Source organism: Orbicella franksi, chromosome 11 (assembly GCF_964199315.1).
Source record: "Orbicella franksi chromosome 11, jaOrbFran1.1, whole genome shotgun sequence".
Taxonomy (NCBI): domain Eukaryota; kingdom Metazoa; phylum Cnidaria; class Anthozoa; order Scleractinia; family Merulinidae; genus Orbicella; species Orbicella franksi.
The window spans coordinates 27613539-27630845 of NC_138155.1; the positions used below are offsets into that span (position 1 = coordinate 27613539).

Here is a 17307-nt window from a genome sequence, read left to right on the forward strand (position 1 = left end):
CTTTTATCCAATAAGCGAACACTTGCAAAAGAACGTATCTTGATGGAAATGTAATTTTTTTTTCTTGGGAAAGATTTAATAGGGGATTTCAAAAAGACTCTTCATGTGTATATAGGTACCGTTAAATTTATTACCCAATTCAAGGAGTCCTCCTGTAGCCCAGTGGTATCATTTCCGAGCTCTACGTTAAAGAAATGCACACATTTTCTCCAAAACTTTCTTTTTCGCCATAGATCGGTCCAATTGACCATTCTTAGTCTCTAACGAGCAAAATTTGGCTCGATGAAGGATTTCATACATTTTTGGTTATTAACGTTAATAACGTTAAAATTTCAACTGAAGAAGGCTCAAGCACCACCCGAAAAGTCTGGAACGAAACATCAAAAAATAGTCAGTGTCAAACCGTTACCTTAGTTGATTGATTGATTTTGACCATAACCCTAAGTGGGTATAGGGCCAGACATTCTGCTTCGCCATATCACACGGACACGAGCAAACCGTTACCTTACAATGGTAATAATAATTGCCGATAAAATAATCATCGTCTAACCAAGCTCATGCAATATTTGAATGTAGAAAGAAATAACCAGATGTCGATCTTTGCGGTTCGTATGTCGAAAAGAAACTGCTTACCTGAATTCGCCGTGGGATCAGTTAAATGCGATCGCAGTTGCCTCAGCTGTTGAAATCGTTCTCTACTTCTTCAGCTCTATTGAAAGCAGACAGCTCGCACATTATTCATATTGTCACGTGTGATTGTCCATTACGTAATGCGAAATTTCAAACGTCATAACGTGACAAGATCTGAAAATTAGTCTTGTGTTCTGGGGGACACACAACCTATTATGTGTGGTGCGGCTTATTAAAACAAAAATCGGAATCGTTGGAAGGGAAACAGCTATCAATAGGTGTCACACAACGCACTGTTGATAACGAACATAGTATGTTTTTTTCCGTTCCAGGTCACGCAGCGCGGTGGCTTGGATGTGTGTGACAGAGGAAGAACGCCGCAGGATATCCAGTCAACCAATATGGGCTTTTCTTGTTGGATGCCCCGTGTTCCCAATCGATAATCGAAATAGAGAGCATTCGAGAATAATTGATCGATTTTAACCGGAAATCGTTGAAAATCGAAGATCGAGAGACCTGTAAAGCTCTGTGATTTATATTATCGACGCGCGCTTTGACCGGCATGTGACAGCGTTTTCGCTTGAGCGGGAAAATGGAAAAGAAAACCTCTGGGAGCAGTGTACCTTTGCCGTTGATTACTTCCTCTTTTTTGCGTCGACGTTGCAGTGCAGAGTGGGAAGGGACGGAATTTTAATTGAATACAATTTGAGGAAATTGAAATTTACACAAAATTATTTACGAGTTCAATACGATGGTTGAATCTTTGTCCTCTAGTTCTCACCATCAATTCAAAAAAACTGAAGTTAATTTTGACCGCAATTACATTATTTTACAGATGTGCGGTTGAACGTCTCAAATGTTGTAAAGTGTTTATGCAAATAGCTTGCCTAGTCACGCACGCATGCGGGTGGGTCGTATTTTGGTTTACGGTGATTTCGTCATAGCACGTACCCAAACCCAGTGATCATTGTCCCCGCACATACAACAAACATGAGAGGCGATCGGCTTCTTCAATAAGTGATTTTAAGGAAGGAAAGAATACGGAAAGGAAGCTACACAAGACATAAGGAACTCGATCGCAAGGTAATCCATTATTCTTTAATATTTAAATTGAGATGGAAATTCTGAGGTCAGATTCGTCGAGTTGTCCGCGGTTGAAAACCCCTCCAGCTTGCATTTCGAGAGTTGGTCACGGAATTTAAAGTGTTGGCCCTAATGGAGTAGCGAGCCCTTGATGTCGTGAACAAGTTCAATATAAGTGTTTATAGGCTTGTCGCTGGTTCGACGTATTCGACGCTAAACGTCGCTAAAAGTGTTGGGAATTCATGGCTAAAACAGTGCAGTAAAAGATCATTTGCATTTCAACTTGTTCGTAACAAGTGTTAGCTTCCCAGGTCTTGTTTGTGTTCAGTCTACGGATGCATTTAATTTTTAACCGTGTTTTTCGTTCGATCGAGATCCTAAGAAACGAGAGGCACTTTCTAACTGCTAATTTGCAATGAGTAATTTCTGTGATAAGCTAGTAGTGACTTTTTAATACGCAAATAGGAACGCCATCGGAGTCGAAATCGCTCCATGTTATAAGACGATATTTGACGAGGTTCGATAGTGTCTATGATCGAAACAAAGCCACTGCTCATGGCCTATTTATGTAAAGTATACGAATTGTTTGCGTTTGTTAAATTGCTTCGCAAACTCCGATTGAAGAGCTGCATTAATATTGCATGCGTTGTAAGATGGGGTTGGTGTCGGTGCTTAAATTATTATTATTAGTTATACAAGTTTTCTTATGTCTGCATATTCTCTTCAAAAAATATTGCAGTAAGGATTATGTTTACCTTTTATTCCTCGATCGTTACACTGGAAGGTGAAGTCGATTGCGTGACAAAGAGTAGAAGATGGCGGCTAACTGGGGCTAAATGTACAGATTGAATTACATGTAAAGCTTGCTAAAGTTCAGTTTATCTGATCTTGAAAGCCACAGCTCTGTGTTATAAGTTGTATTTTGTGCGTGGATCAAGCCCGTTTTAAGTCCTGAAAGGACGTGTCTTCCGCACACGTCATACCGGAAGTCCTTTCGCTTCCAAAATCGACTTTGGTGCTAGACTTAAATTTCTTCATCCGAGCAGAAATTACTTTAACGTGGAAGAGGTATAGAATAGCCAAGAAATGTCTGACTAATCTGCACGAAGTTTGGAAGGAAAAACTGTGCAAGTGAAGGTTTGAAAAGTATTTATCACTGATCAAGACTCAATCCTTTTAGAAACAGTTCTGCCTGATAATAATAATTCATTTCCTCAACTGTTAAATTCATTGCCACTGGACAAAAATATTATGACAACAGGTAATATAAAATCCTTATAATTCTTAGGCAGAAGTACATTAGCAAAACAATCATGCGGTTTAGAATTTTTTTTCCTTTATTATTATCTTGGGTTATGTAAGAAAAATATATATATACCGTTTATCAATCAACAATAATTCTGGTGGGCTGTCACATGTGTATGGTGGTTTTTGTCAAGTATTTGGATTGGATTCCTTTCAACAGCAAAATAGGGTTGAAGCTCATAATTACCTATGACTATTGTGGGCATAAAAATGTATCCTTTCAAATGGTGTGGTTGTATTCAAAGAGTTGGTTTAAATTAGGATACTGGTGCTCCTTGCTCTATTTACTTCTGACTTCTCATCAACTCTTGTTCACAGCACAAGAAATGCAGCTAATCCATTTTTTGACGTAAAATTGTTGTTCAATTTATGTTTGCTTGTCATGCACAATTTTCAGTGGTCATGTTAACCATACAGATAAATTTGGAAACAAAGTAACACTTTGAATTCTATGAGGTTATTGTTCCAAAAGGCTGTTGTTGGTTGAATAATGAAGCCTTATACAGGGATTGAAAAAAAACACTTGAATTCCCACTTGCCCTCGGGACAAGTAGCTCTCAAATTCTGCTTGCCCTGGGCAAGTCTTAGTTTGCTCTTTTTATAATTTAGCTGGTAGAGAACTTGCCAATCCATTGCCCATCAGGCAAGTGAATGAAAAATTACTTGCCCAAAAGGAAAATCTACTTGTCCCGGACGACTGGACAGCACTTTTCCAAGCCTTGCTATGGTGCCAAAGGAAGCCACAGTTAATATCAGATGAAATTGCAAGAAACAATATATTCTTTCATTTTCTGACATAATTGTTGATAAAATTAGAACAAGAAAGACATAGAGAGACATTTTAAAATTCAGAAAAGTGATGTACTAGTAGCATCCTGGTTTTCAGGGTCTCATGAATGAGGTAGTCAGATTAATGATAAATTAAAAGTATAAATCAGAACTTCCCTTTCCCATTCAATGATGTTCCCAAAACCTTCAAATAGGTCTCTGTATTGATGTGAACTATGGAATTGAAGAGCTTTTGGATTTATTTGTTTTAACTGCCCAATTTTCTTTGCTAGTAACCTCTTTGCAACAAATTTTAGCCCTCGTTGGGATTATTTTCACAAACCATTGTTTTTATTAGTGAAATTTTCTCTAAGCATTCATGCTGTAACAAAATGTACTAAAAATGCAGTTATAGCAACAGGAAATGTAGTTTTGTCAACAGCAGTTAGAGATATATACATATATCCATTCATATTACTGTAATTTTTTCTGTTATGTATATATATTTTTTATGAAACCTCATTGTTTTTTGATTATGCTTTTAAGCATTCAGACATCATATTATTCCAGAGACATTCCTGTTGTTTTGAATTGGACTACTTCAGTTACATTTATTTGCAAAGTGTTAAAATCATTAATTATTAACTAAATACAATTTAATGAGTCTAAAACTAAGTATATTCAAAATGTAACACTCAGCTCTAACTTCTACAACAAGAAATATGAGAAATTGTACCAATCAGAGAAGGAAAACGCGCGTGTATCTGGCAAAACCTCGAGAGTTACTCGTGAGGCACTTCAAGTGATCAAAGTTCTCAAGTGTGTTTGCATACAAACACAGTATCACAAGGTTATACCATGGTCTAAAAAATCAAAACATCAAGTTATTCTTTAAATGAGAATTAAGAGATACTGGTTGTAGATATTTGGAGCAAGTAGCCATAGTGGAGGGGATGCAAAGCATTGAAACAGACTATCTGAACATCAAGCCATTATATACAATCTTTTGTAGCAGTTGTGCGTCTATTTGTGTGAATGAATGGACAAATAAAAAAAGACAACACTAACTAAAATGAAAGTGGTAAGAGTTAAATTGTTGAATTAAATTGTATGCTTTTCTAGTATATATTTTAAATTGCTGTCAGTGTTATAAGAATGAAATTTAACAGCATATTGGGGTGCCAGTGAACAGTTGAAACTGTAGAACTCTACAGCTCAGTGGATCCCTGGCTAGTTGCCCCATAAAGTAACAACTGGGTTGTTATCCAGAGCTCTTAATGTTAAGCTCACAGTAAATTTAGCTTGTCATAGTTTGTTGTATAAACTGAAGTGTTGTTGTCTTGTTTGTACCAAGTGTGAGGGGAAGGTGGATTTTAGACTGTTTACACTAAAATCTTGGTGATTCATTGAATTGATACTGTAGGTATGTATAGGTTATAATTATGTTGATCTTTTTTTTTCTGGTTTTAAGGTTCCTTCAGTAATAGGAATGACAAACAACAATGTAGTTACTCTCTCCTGGTTACTGGCTCAAGACATACCCCAAGCATACATCTTTACTGAAAGACCTTCGACATTCAACCGCAAGGCAGCATTTATCAATGATAAGAAGTATGTGGTCTATGACTACTTACCCAGCTTCACAGAAGATAGCAAACACCTGAAGGCAATGAAGTCTTGTCCAGTGGCTGGAAGTAAATTTCCCATCCTAGTAACACGAGACATAAACCCACTAATAAGAGAGGTGAGAGTACCCCTGTAAAAAGTTGTGTAAATAGGTGAACTTAGATATCTTGTCTCTTGGCACCAAGGCCTTGGAAACTAGAGCAAAAGAAACTCGGAAAACTGTTCACTTCTGGGAACAGATGATGTCCGCAGGGCAAATATCCGAGCATATTTTCACGCCAAATGGAGACTATTGTTTTATATATACCTCAGCTGGTAAAATGCATACCCTTTAGTATATCTGAAGCCTGAAAAAGGCACCCCTTTCAGATTGAGCCTCCCCGTATAGACCATTATAGGAAGTCCTCCCCCCCCAGGAACTAGAGGACAAAGGGAATGCATAAGATTTCCCTTGCCTTAGGAAACTTCACCCTTTTTACAATCCCCTCGCAAGGGTGGCCCGGCTTTTGGTTACCTGTGCATATATAGCCTGATTATTTGAGACTGTCAAGTTTTCTTTTGACCTGACTACTTCTTGAGAGCTCTCTTCATTTTCTAACAGAGCAATAGACCATTTTACAGTTGTCTGCTCAGTGACCTGGCCTTTGTATGGCAGCGAGGCTAGAGTTGACCTTGTTTTGATACAGACCTCACTGCTTTTGTCATGTAAATGCACCTAGTTAGCATCAGATCAACTTGTTTTACACAACAAAAGCAGTGAGATCTGTATCAAAACAAGGTCAACTCTGGCCTTGCTGCCATACAAAGGCCAGGTCACATAGCAGACAACTGTAAAATGGTCTATTCAATGTTTTCCTGCTATAGCAGCACTCAATTTGCTGAGAAATTTCTTGTTTGGGGGAACTGTCTTGTTTCCCGCAAACCTTAGCTGACAAAGTACGCAAAATTCAAATTTAATACACTGTGTTTACATTAGTGAAACAGCATGGATGAAGCTTTTTGCTTGATTTTGTGATCAACTATCAGTTACTTTGACCAATAATTCGCTGTTAGTTATGTGCAAATGATCTCATTTGAAAATATTTCTTACTTTATTTGCGCGAGAAAATGGCGGCGAACACAAAGCACGCTCAACCAACTGAATTTGTAAACTTACCATTTAATGGGCCATCCTTGTTTTCATGGTAATGTTCTTTGTATCCTCTCCACAAATATCACTCATGATACTCGAAAATATGCCATTTAGAATTGAATGACAAGAGAAAAAGCTACAAAACGAACTAGCAAAACTCAAGCTATATGAATTGTGAATCCTAGTTGCACTTGCTCACCTCGTCCCGAAATTTCGCGCGCTTTTCCAACGCACGATTTGATCACGTGCAAATTATGTTGAGGTTTCATGAAACATCGTCCAGATAGATTTTGTTGTCAATCTAACTTTTATGTTTCTTTTCTGTTTGCATTGTTTAGCATTGGTTAAAGTGGCTTCCGTTCTTTCCTAAACCCGACATACGTATTTTCGACAAGGAAGACACCGGAGAGAAACCTTTGATTGTGAACTTTCCTTTTCAAAGTTTTCCCGCCAAAAAGCACGCCGTCAATCCCGACATTCACTACAAGCTTAGCTCCAAGACCAGAATCCCGGAGATGGGAGCGCCATGCCCTCGGTACATGTCACGTGATAATTATACACTCCCTTGTATGATAAAGGCAGCACAAGGCCATGGAAAAAGAGGAACATTTCTTGTAAGGACAGAAGAAGAAGCTAAACAAGCCTTCGAAGAGCTTAGCAATCACTGCGAAGCAGAACTTGTAGTGACGGAAGTCATAGAAAATATTTCGAAATGTCTTATAACTCAGCTATATCTCTTTCAAAACGGACACTTTCATTGGCTGGGTGTGAAATGCAAAACGAACATGCCGTTCGCTAAGCGACCCGCGGGATTTATCCCGACCCCTGACGTTGATTGGAATGAACAGGAGGAGCTGAAAGCACTACTGTGTGACGTTGTACTACCCGTCACGCAATACCTTCACCAAAATGGCTACTTCGGTTTCACTGGCGTAGAAGTCTTAGTCAACGACAAAGGCAGCTTCGTTATCGACGTAAATCTTAAAATTGCATCCTCAACGAATCTTCTGCTAATAGCCCCGCACATGGCTGCTTTGAATTACCCCGTTTCATACGTCATGGAAATTCTTCCTACTAACATAAAGCATTTACTGGAAGCTATAGACCATCTTAATCTTCAGGCGAAGGGAAGGGTGATTCTATTGGCACATGGCGAACTTTCTGTAGACATCCAACGCAAGGCTTGCGTTGTTGTCTTCGCGAGAAATTGCGAGGATGCTTTTAAACTTCAACGAGAACTAATCAAAGTTGCAGGTAGTGAATTTTCTCGCGTTACTGATATAGATCCTTAATGTCTTACTCAAAAGGACAACTTCATTCTAATTCCAGTAGCACTGTTTGGCTTCGTTTACCCATTTTAGATCATGCGACCCTCTCTGAAGAATCAGTGTTCCTATTCTTGTCTAAAAACAATACATTCGCCGCCCCCCGCCCCCCCCCCCCCCCAGCCCCCGGCCCCTAAATAGGGTTTGTTAAATTTTAAGGAATCATGCTAAAGACTGTCTATCATCACATGATCTGAAATAGGTCAAGAAACAGATTAGCTTAAGAAATCTACTCCATATCAAGCCAGGTGGAATCAAATCCGTTTTCTGCTCGGAATATGACGTTGTCGTACGTGACATGCTCGGGAAATTTCGTGATTGGTTAATTAGAATCTGAAGCTCCTCGGGCATGATACGAAGCGTGTCGAAAGTATAGTTCTGTCTCGGCTCCGTTCCGTTCTCGTTCCTTCGCTGTTTAGACTAGTCATTTTTCAATTTCTGCTGCTCTTGTAACAGCGAGGTTACAAACAATCCGTCTGCTAATCTGCATGTACAGTACTGAAAAAAAAAAGAATTCACCAATAGTACAAATTACCAAAAAGTAACAAACATTTTCTGCCGTTGTGGAATTGTAATCGAAAATAAGTATTTATATCACGAATTATGATACATTTTGAATTCTGCAAGCGCTCACATAGGCTTAACTATGTTTCACAGTAAAGCGTGTTTAATTAAGAAGCCTAAACCATTCATAATAAGAAAAAAACTGTCTCTCGTTCTTAAATCTCAGTTGTTTTATGACAGTATAATAATTGTTTAGATTTCTTTATTTGTTAAACAAAGCGAATCGAAATTAAGCTCATTCGCTCGTTTGGAAATCTCTCATGCCAGCAGGCCGAAAAAAAAATGCCGTTTGTATGTTTATAATACATAATATTTTAAGAGGAAGAGACCTCAAATCACCATAAGGTGGTTTTCAGGAGGGTCCTCGGTAAGAGGCTAGGTCACGTAATTTTAACAGGACTACATCGCAGTAGAGGCCTCACGCGTCCCTTGGCACAACGAGGATGCATAATAATGAAATAGCAGCTATTTTTTGAATTGCATACTCCGAAACGTCCCCCCCCCCCCCCCCCACCCCCAAACAAAATGTCAGGGTCAATTGGAGTCAATTTTTTGGCAGGTGTCATAAATATAATGGCTGATTTCAGAAATTAAAATTTCCAGAATTGTTTTAGAGCGTATGTGGTATGCCCCCAACTGAGGCGCTGTATTTTCGCGTAATGTTTGCGTTCTTTTCAATAATTTATGTCATTTACTGTAAAGTTCAATTTGATTTCAGAGCACTTGTAAAAATTACGTGACCTAGCACTCTTAGTCTTTGTATAACTTAATGTTCCTAGAAACGTGCGAAAATTTTTTATAGTGTCAATGTTGTGTAAGCTGTGAGCTCAAGTCATGCTGGGTTCAGTATGAACTGCTTTTGGCTATTTTAAAGTAATGTAATAAATTTGACTTGTTCTCAGCAAGGAATTGCAGTTCAATAGTCCCTTCTGGACCGTTATTTGGAGTAGCGTTGCGTTACACCCAAGTACCGGCTCCGAAGGAGAACAGCATGAGTCACGCTTTGAATTATCTCCAAGTATGGAAAAGTAACATAAGGGGAGTTACAAGTTTTGTATAAAAATGGGTTTCTAGTACAGAACAGGCCACTGTTCATTTGCTAATCATTTGTGAACGAGATATTAGCCTTAAATTTGTTGTTAAAATAAAGTTTTTATTCTTGCTCCTAACCGAGCTAAACATTCGCTTCCCACTCCAGCAAATACTAGTCCGTACCCGAACCTCCTTGTCGTGCGACGAGCAACTATTCGTTTCAATAGGTTCTCATTTTTTCAATTAAAGCACTTTTATAGGGCCCTTATTGTATACCACTGTTGGTCCCTGGATAACGTTCCCGCCATGGATGTTATGTCTTTTGATCGACCATATAACCACCCTATCTCCAAGCGAGCATGTGGAGATCATATCAGACATTTGTATATGCGGTATTTTATTGAAATAAACCTTAAACTTTGCTCCAACTTAAGATATATATTACGAAATCTCCAATAAATAAACGCTTTAAAAAAGTGCGGTGTTTTCCAGTTACGCGATCCAACTCCAAGATGCAAGTTATTTCAGTAGCTGTCACCGAAGTCATAGGTCTGCGATGAAGGTTGTGTTCATTCCAGCTCGAAATTGAATCCTTGTTTTGTAAGCATTGCCTGGGTTTTGAAGCTGCCAAGGAGATACTCCCTTTCTGCGCGTTTTTCAAGCACTGGTTCTCTCCCATTGGTTCATTAGAGTGCCATTTCGATATTTCCCGTTAGATTACGATAGCGTTATGCAATTTTCTGTTGAAATCACTTGCGTGACTCGACTCCTGTGACCTGAATCGCGTGACTGAATGAATACACTTCATCTGTTCATGTATGCTTCACACCTGTCTTACATAAATAATTTTGCATCCTTTACGAATAAAAATATATCACTTTGATCTGCATTGTACAAACTTATTCCTCTAAATCATGTCTAACAGTGTTTCTATCCGTTCCTGTTTCTAACACTCATCCGGGATGTAACTAGCTTCTATCCGGGAATGTGAGTTGCATCTTAAGCTTCCATTAGCGATCACTCTCTTACAAGCTGAACCTGTTTTTGTTTGAGCACCACAGCGCCTACGTGGAGTGGTCACTTTTCTACTTGGGGTCGAGGCTGCTTCTGGAAGGGATAGGTTCAGCTGGCGTTTGGTGTTTCCAACATGGCCTTGAGGTGTTGAAGGTACGACTGAATTGTCCAGATTCTCAATACTGTCTGTTATCGGAAAACAAATTAAAAAAGAAATTTAGAATTGTTCCACATGAGCAATAGAAAATGAAAGCATGCGTGGGTGGGTACAAACGTGCGTGCGTGGATGAGTGGGTGCGTGTTATGCGTGAATCGGGAGTCGGGATGATAGACCAGTCTGCGCTTTCTTCCCCGAGAACAAGAGCGCCTGATCGTTGGTTACCCATGATAGTTTGGGTTGGTCAAGGATTACTTGTTGACAAAGTCGTCTTTGATAATTCATTGAGACCGCAGTTTTAACTTAATGGCAAGTCCTAAGCACTGAACAAATTGAATCATCAAGGCTTTTGGAGTGCCCGTCGGTTGTTCACGATCGGGCAGGAGTCGGAAATCCTTCAAACACCACTGAGATTAATTTATTCATTCTTTAAAAAAAAAATACCCGGCAGCTTTCGATGGAGAAAGCGAGTGTGTAGGATAAAAATGATTCATATTTTTTAAATAGATGGTTAGGTGCTCCCAATTAGTAAGTCACATGTGGCCGGGCAGTAGTCTATATACAATGGTTACATTTTTGATTGACTGATTCAAAATTCGATAAAAAAAATACATACTTGTTAAATTTAACTCATCTTCCGCGTCACTGGAGGTTTTATGTTGATAACAATGTATTACATTGCTGCCAAGAGGCTGTGAATTCAGTGCAAGAGGCGATGAAGGAGGGGCACAGGGAAGATTCCCGTGGGAGCGAAAATATTTTGTTCTTAGGTAAAAGTACAGCCAGTTTCCTGAAAGAAAACATAGTAAACGGTGTTAGCTTCCAACTAATTTTTTTGTATGAGCCACACCACGAATCTGGACGGGTAAGAAAAAAATTTTTCTTTTGATTGGCTGTACAATCTTTGATTCAATTAATCTGCCTCATCACCAGATTCCGCCCGTTGCATTTCATTGGAAAATAGGCGAGAAAAAGGAAACGCGGGGTTTGCGTGCAACAGGTCCGCAACTCCAAGCGCACCGCGGTCCAACCTAGGAAGAACCAAGGCCATTTTCGAGTTACCTTGTGCCTCTGTTTCAAAACGTTTTATATGAAAATGAGTCTGATTTGTTTGAAAATAAATCTGTTGTGGGAACACAATTTCACATAAATGGTTTCGCACGAAGACTCGTTTTGACATAGAGGCAAAAGCAACTCGGAAGTGGCCTATTGTCAACAACAACAACATCGGTTTATTTACTCTCGACACTTGATACACATTTGCGAGGAAATGAGGACGAGGTAAAAGCAGCGAATTCAGATGAGGAAAAAGACATTGCGATTTTTAGTAACTTACCAAGTAAAGCCAAAGTGAGTAGACACGACAGTGAGCTGTAAGATAAACTGGAGTTGAAATGTATTTCGGTCCAAGCGTTAATCGGCACCATGACCAACAGAACAAGCCGCGTGAATAGAGGAGCATTGAGGAACAAAATACACAGGGTCGCTGAGAGGAAGTATCCGGCATGCAACAAACACGTGGCGACCAGCGCTAGTTTGTCCTCAGTTCCTCCCAGGTACTGCGTCAACCAACTTAGTCTGTCATCGATCTTTTCTTGCATCTGATTGGTTACCTAGGAAGAAGAGGAAGTTTTCGATTTCAAGAATTTTGCCTTACGTAACCTCAATAACATATTACAACAAAACACCGTACGCCGTCGCCACATTATTTCAAGATACCTGAAGTAGATATGTGATGGTGTCGTTAATGATCTTTAGATTTTCCATAGTTTCGTTGTAGTGTTGCGTGGTCTCACTGTGGAATGACATCATCTGCAGAGTACTGTGGTCTATTGGGAAAAACAAAAAACTTATATACATACTTCTTATATTAATCTAGAACAATTTTGATTGGTTTATTATCCTTTTGGCAAGTGTTATGATTGGTTCCGTTACTACTACTTTCTGCAAAACCAGTAATTTTGTTTTCATGTAACGACTGCTCACCAATTTTATTCCATACTTCTTCCGCCTTGTTGCGAATGTTGTTTAAGTCTTCTAATATTCTTCTGTGGCTCTTTTTACGGTCCACATCCTGCTTCTGAATTTCTATTGTTGCGTTTTCTGTGAGATATCAAATTGCAAAGTCAGTTTTTGAAAGAACTCTTGGTTTTAATAGCTATTACCCATTCACGGGCCATTTCTCAATTCTTGCAATGTCAAACTGACACCGTCTTCTCTTTCAGCCGTATGATTTCAAAAAGGTTCATTGACAATACTGGTTTGATTTTGTAGAACAGCATTTGAAAAATGGCAGAACCCATTAGGAAGTGAGGCTGACACACGAAGGCAAGTATGGTAACTGACTGCAATCTGGACAAACTTAAAAATGCGAGGTTCGCGTTTTCTTGTAAGGGTGGCCTAAATTCCTTTAAACTTTTCAAACATGTGGCAGGATATTGTTTTTAAGAAATTGAGATTGTTGAAACACACCAAGCAGAATTTTATCACCAACCTAGCTTTTCCTTGACCGTTTTCGCCATCTCCTTGAGCTGTCGTCGACCGCTATCTATCAACACCTTCTCGTGATGTAACGCTTTCACATTTCCTTTGAGAGAGAATGAGATAGACCGCTGGACATCTTCATAGTTGGAGTGCAGTTGCTGCTGCTGCCAGTTGAGGCGTTCCTGTCCAGCGGCTACTTTAATCACGGTATCCTCTGCCACTTCTGTCATCCGCCTTTGACTCTCCTGTGTTAAAAGAGTAAACCAAGGTTGCTGCTACAGCGGTTTCCCAATTCACGGTAATTATATTGGCAACGTACAAAATTACGTTAAATTGAAGGAAACCTGAAAATAATAGTTTACTAAGATAGAAAAACACCATAGAGATAATAATAAACCATAAAGGAACAAGGATGGTTAAGGATGGAGAACATCGATAGGCATTACAAAATGACGAACTTGAGAACTTAAGGCTAAACTTGTCAAGCTCGAAAACCTTGACGTAGCCCCTTTAAAATTTGAAACCAAAACGTAATGTCGCACCTAGCCAATCACTAAAAACGCAAAAAATGTTATGAACCAATAACTTGACACAAATGCATACAGCCGGTGCCAAGGGCGGGAAAGTGTGTAAGCGGTGCCAATTAAGCGCGGGAAATTGCACGTACCTCTACACTGATAGGTTGAGAAAAACAGCATGTTTACTCCGATTGGTCAGAGAACGATGTGAAAGATCGACCAATCTGAACACGCGACAATAGCTCTCGTTTCGCGCTTTGATCCGCCCCCAGTATTTGACATGATCTAAACTCCAAATAAAGGGTTGCCTGACCTGTAAGTTGTTCATTAGATTCATCTGGTTTTCCGCTTGGTTAGCCAGTTGATTGACCGTGAATTCTGTCTTCATTCTGAACTGTTGTTGTCTTGTGGCGTAGCAGATGGATCGCGCCCTGTTACTAATGATGTGATAACTGTTCCACGTGTTGGCGTCCATTTCAGCTGTGCATTGTCTTAATTCCTTAAAAAATTAAGATCAAAACTATTTATCAGCAAAGGATTATGTTTTAGGGGTATGCCTATGAACACCTCCACGATTTGTAATCAATAATTCACTGCCTGACTGACAGACTGATCGTCTGCCTGTCTGATGGACTGACTGACTGACTGACTGACTGACTGGCTGACTGACTGGCTGACAAACTGACTTACTTACAGTGACTGACTGACTGACTGACTGACTGACTGTCTGTCTCGCTTGCTGGCCGGCTGACTGACTGGCTGAGTGTCTTACCACCTGAACGCCGACTGTCCGACTCACAGATACACTTGATAACTGGTAATTTGATTTATTAAAACAGGAACTGATCCGTTGCTTGCCAAATGATTGCCGGAATGAAGGACTAAATCAAAATTGGACACAACAAAGACAATAATAGGCCCTTTGCACGATCCGGTCACATGGTACAAAATCACACATTCTGGGACGCAACTTGCAAAGTGGAACTTCCAAAACAAAGCAACTCGTACCAGTCCACCTTGACCTGCCTTTTTTTGGAAGTCCCACTCTGCAACTTGCGTCCCAGCATGTGTGATTTTGTGCCATGTGACAGGATCGTGCAAAGGGCCTTTTGTCATTGAATAAACTTACCATCTCATCCGTGCACTCGTATGTTTTCCTTCCCTCGGATTTTGATTGACAGTTTAAGAGTGCCACGCCCAGCTTAGCTAGTTCAACTTCATTGATATCGCCACAGGATTTCTTGATTCGGTTGATGACCTAAGGAATAATAAACATCATTTACAAAACTTGACAACAGAATAAGTAGTAGGGAAGAAATTGTAATGGGCTGGCATTCCATGCTCGATCGGTGGGAATACCTACGGTCACTTTATACGACTGTAACTCTAGTTACACCACTTGGCAGACGCATTAAGCAAGTTTTTTCCTTTGGGGGAGGCAGGATGGAGTGGGCGGAAGAATGGTGTCTATAGATAAGGATATGACTTCATCAAGTTACTGACATGCCCTATTCCAAACTTGTCTTGATTAATTTGAATTTGGATTTCGCAACGTGGCAACGTGGATTTTCTTCTCATTTCGAACCTATTTTACGCTGGTTTTGTTAATTTGTGACACTCGTTTAACTCCCAGTTCAAGCCCCGACCAGACTACACCTGAGGAATTTGAAAACGGAGATTTATCTCTCCCGTTAGGCCTACCGTCTACACGAATGAGGTCACTTATCCGTCACGAAAACGGAGGTTTTCGAAAACACTTATCAAACCGGAGGAATTGGAAAACGCCGGCTTTGCGTTTTAGTGTGGATAGAGAACATTGTGTGAACGAAGCTTTTCGAGAACGATGATCATTATTTTCCCCTGCTAGAGTTTTACCTCAACACAAATCCAAAACGACCGGTGATTGTTGCGTTTTCAAATTTCTCCGAAGTAGTGTGGACGGAAAGCAATTGATGCGTTTTCGGATCTAGTGAAACTTCCGTTTTCAAATTCCTCCGGTGTAGTGTGGAGGGGGCCTTAGTTTTAATGAAATACTTCAGTACTTACAATCTGATGACACGAGTCCAGCGGGGTGAGGTCCCCCATGTATTTCCTTGCTTGGGCCAGAAATTTCTCCTCAGCTGTGGTCATTTCAAACGGCACTGAACTATCCTTTAAATGACTACCTTGTTCTGTATTAGCCTCTTGGGAAGACGAACTGGAAAACGGCCACCAGGCATTCACGTGTACAACCAAAATGCACACGAGTGTGCAAACGATTAAAGTTCGCTGTATAGACATTGTATAAACTCTGAAAATATGAACACGAAGGTTAGTCATCGATATTAGAGAGCTTCAGCAAACCACGACGGCTACGGCAACGAGAACGCTACCAAACAAAAGATTTAATGAGTAGAACAATGGCTGTACACGAGCGTTATAAATTTGCAGTCCTCTGCACATCAACAACGTCAAATGGCCAAGTTCTGCGTATTTCAGAGAACGCGAACGTCGGCTGGCAATACTTGTTTAGCTTGAGCAAGTTCCGAGGCCAATAGGCGCACTGAACAGATCTAGACAATTGCGAAATTCGAAGGTAAAATATAAATTCATTTTTTTCTAGGCGTTGTCCTCGGGGTCGCCGTCGTCGTTGCTTAAGCTCTCTACACTAAAAAGGTTTCGGTATTGTTTCAGACGCAGTTCTGAAGCAGAGGTTTAACTACAGTTTGCTTTCTAGGGCGAGGCCGGTAAAATTGCCCAACCATTCTTTCGTTTTGCCCAGATGTCCTCATGCTCTGACGCCAAAAATGGTTTGGAACCAAATCGTTTGTAATTTGCAGCCTGCATGAAAAACCTAGGAATTCGTGAGTAGAATACTTTCCCGTATGTTATAGCTCTTACCAAAGGGAACACAAATTGTTCTTACCCGAGTATCATCTGCTTCAGTTGCTTCTAATTCAACCTCTGCAACTTCTAGAACACACGTTCGGCTTCTTCATATTTGCACATTTCAGTCCTTCCACGCACAAATGCACGCACATGAAAATTCCATAGCATGCGCTAATTATCAAATTATCCATTGTTGACGTTCGCCAATTTCAATTTTCGCGCGTTTTTCCGTGCTAATAGTACACATGAAAAAATTACTCGATTCTGATTGGCTAAGAGCAGTGCAGTTCAAGTGTAACACCAGTGCAAAAAGTGTAACATCAGTGCAAAAAGTGTACCACCAGTGCAAAAAGTGTACCACCAGTGCAAACTACACATCGTAATTCTGGATTATGATTGACTGAAAGACAATAGGAACTTTTCTAAGAAAATGACATCACGTAAAATGATGACGAAAATTTTGTGCTGAAACTTTGAAAAAAGTTTTCTCAAATGAGAAAAAATGGCTTCAAGAAAGATCTTCCGGCACTTCCTCCGCGCGAATTTTTTCATGTTTATATTATTAATAAGTAATCATACGGTTTTTCTCGTTCAATTTGGAGTTAATTTGCACTTGTGAGTTTTTCAAAATGCTGAAATTACACTCGCCGAAGTGGCTCGTGCAATTTCAGCTTTTTGAAAAACTCACTCGTGCAAATTAATTCCAAATTGAACTCGAAACCGTATGATTACCTATACAAGTAGTCGCGATAATGAGCGTCGGTAATTTATTTTCCCAAAATGTGAATTTACAATAATAAA

At 39.8% G+C, this 17307-nt stretch overlaps 2 protein-coding genes across 6 annotated transcripts; one reads left to right on the plus strand and one right to left on the minus strand.

Annotated features, from left to right (window-relative positions):
* The first annotated feature begins 858 nt into the window (after positions 1 to 858).
* On the plus strand, positions 859 to 7999 carry LOC145502623 (uncharacterized). Of its 2 annotated transcripts, XM_081481959.1 has the most exons (3): positions 859 to 1713; positions 5258 to 5530; positions 6883 to 7999. In XM_081481959.1, the coding sequence occupies exons 2-3, from the start codon at positions 5276 to 5278 to the stop codon at positions 7834 to 7836; spliced, it is 1209 nt and encodes a 402-aa protein (XP_081338085.1). In that variant the 5' UTR covers positions 859 to 1713; positions 5258 to 5275; the 3' UTR covers positions 7837 to 7999. The 2 variants fall into 2 exon arrangements, with proteins under 2 accessions (XP_081338085.1, XP_081338086.1); XM_081481960.1 differs by having other exon boundaries at positions 859 to 5530.
* Positions 8000 to 9838: 1839 nt separating this feature from the next.
* Positions 9839 to 16659, minus strand: LOC145502618 (protein brambleberry-like). Of its 4 annotated transcripts, none has more exons than XM_081481949.1 (10): positions 16544 to 16659; positions 15685 to 15928; positions 14768 to 14896; positions 13952 to 14137; positions 13131 to 13365; positions 12623 to 12739; positions 12356 to 12465; positions 11973 to 12249; positions 11253 to 11426; positions 9839 to 10665 (listed from the first exon to the last, which is right to left on the minus strand). In XM_081481949.1, the coding sequence occupies exons 1-10, from the start codon at positions 16552 to 16554 to the stop codon at positions 10412 to 10414; spliced, it is 1737 nt and encodes a 578-aa protein (XP_081338075.1). In that variant the 5' UTR covers positions 16555 to 16659; the 3' UTR covers positions 9839 to 10411. The 4 variants fall into 4 exon arrangements, with proteins under 4 accessions (XP_081338075.1, XP_081338074.1, XP_081338077.1 ...); XM_081481948.1 differs by lacking the exon at positions 16544 to 16659 and adding an exon at positions 16396 to 16504; XM_081481951.1 differs by lacking the exon at positions 16544 to 16659 and adding an exon at positions 16143 to 16349.
* Positions 16660 to 17307: the final 648 nt, after the last annotated feature.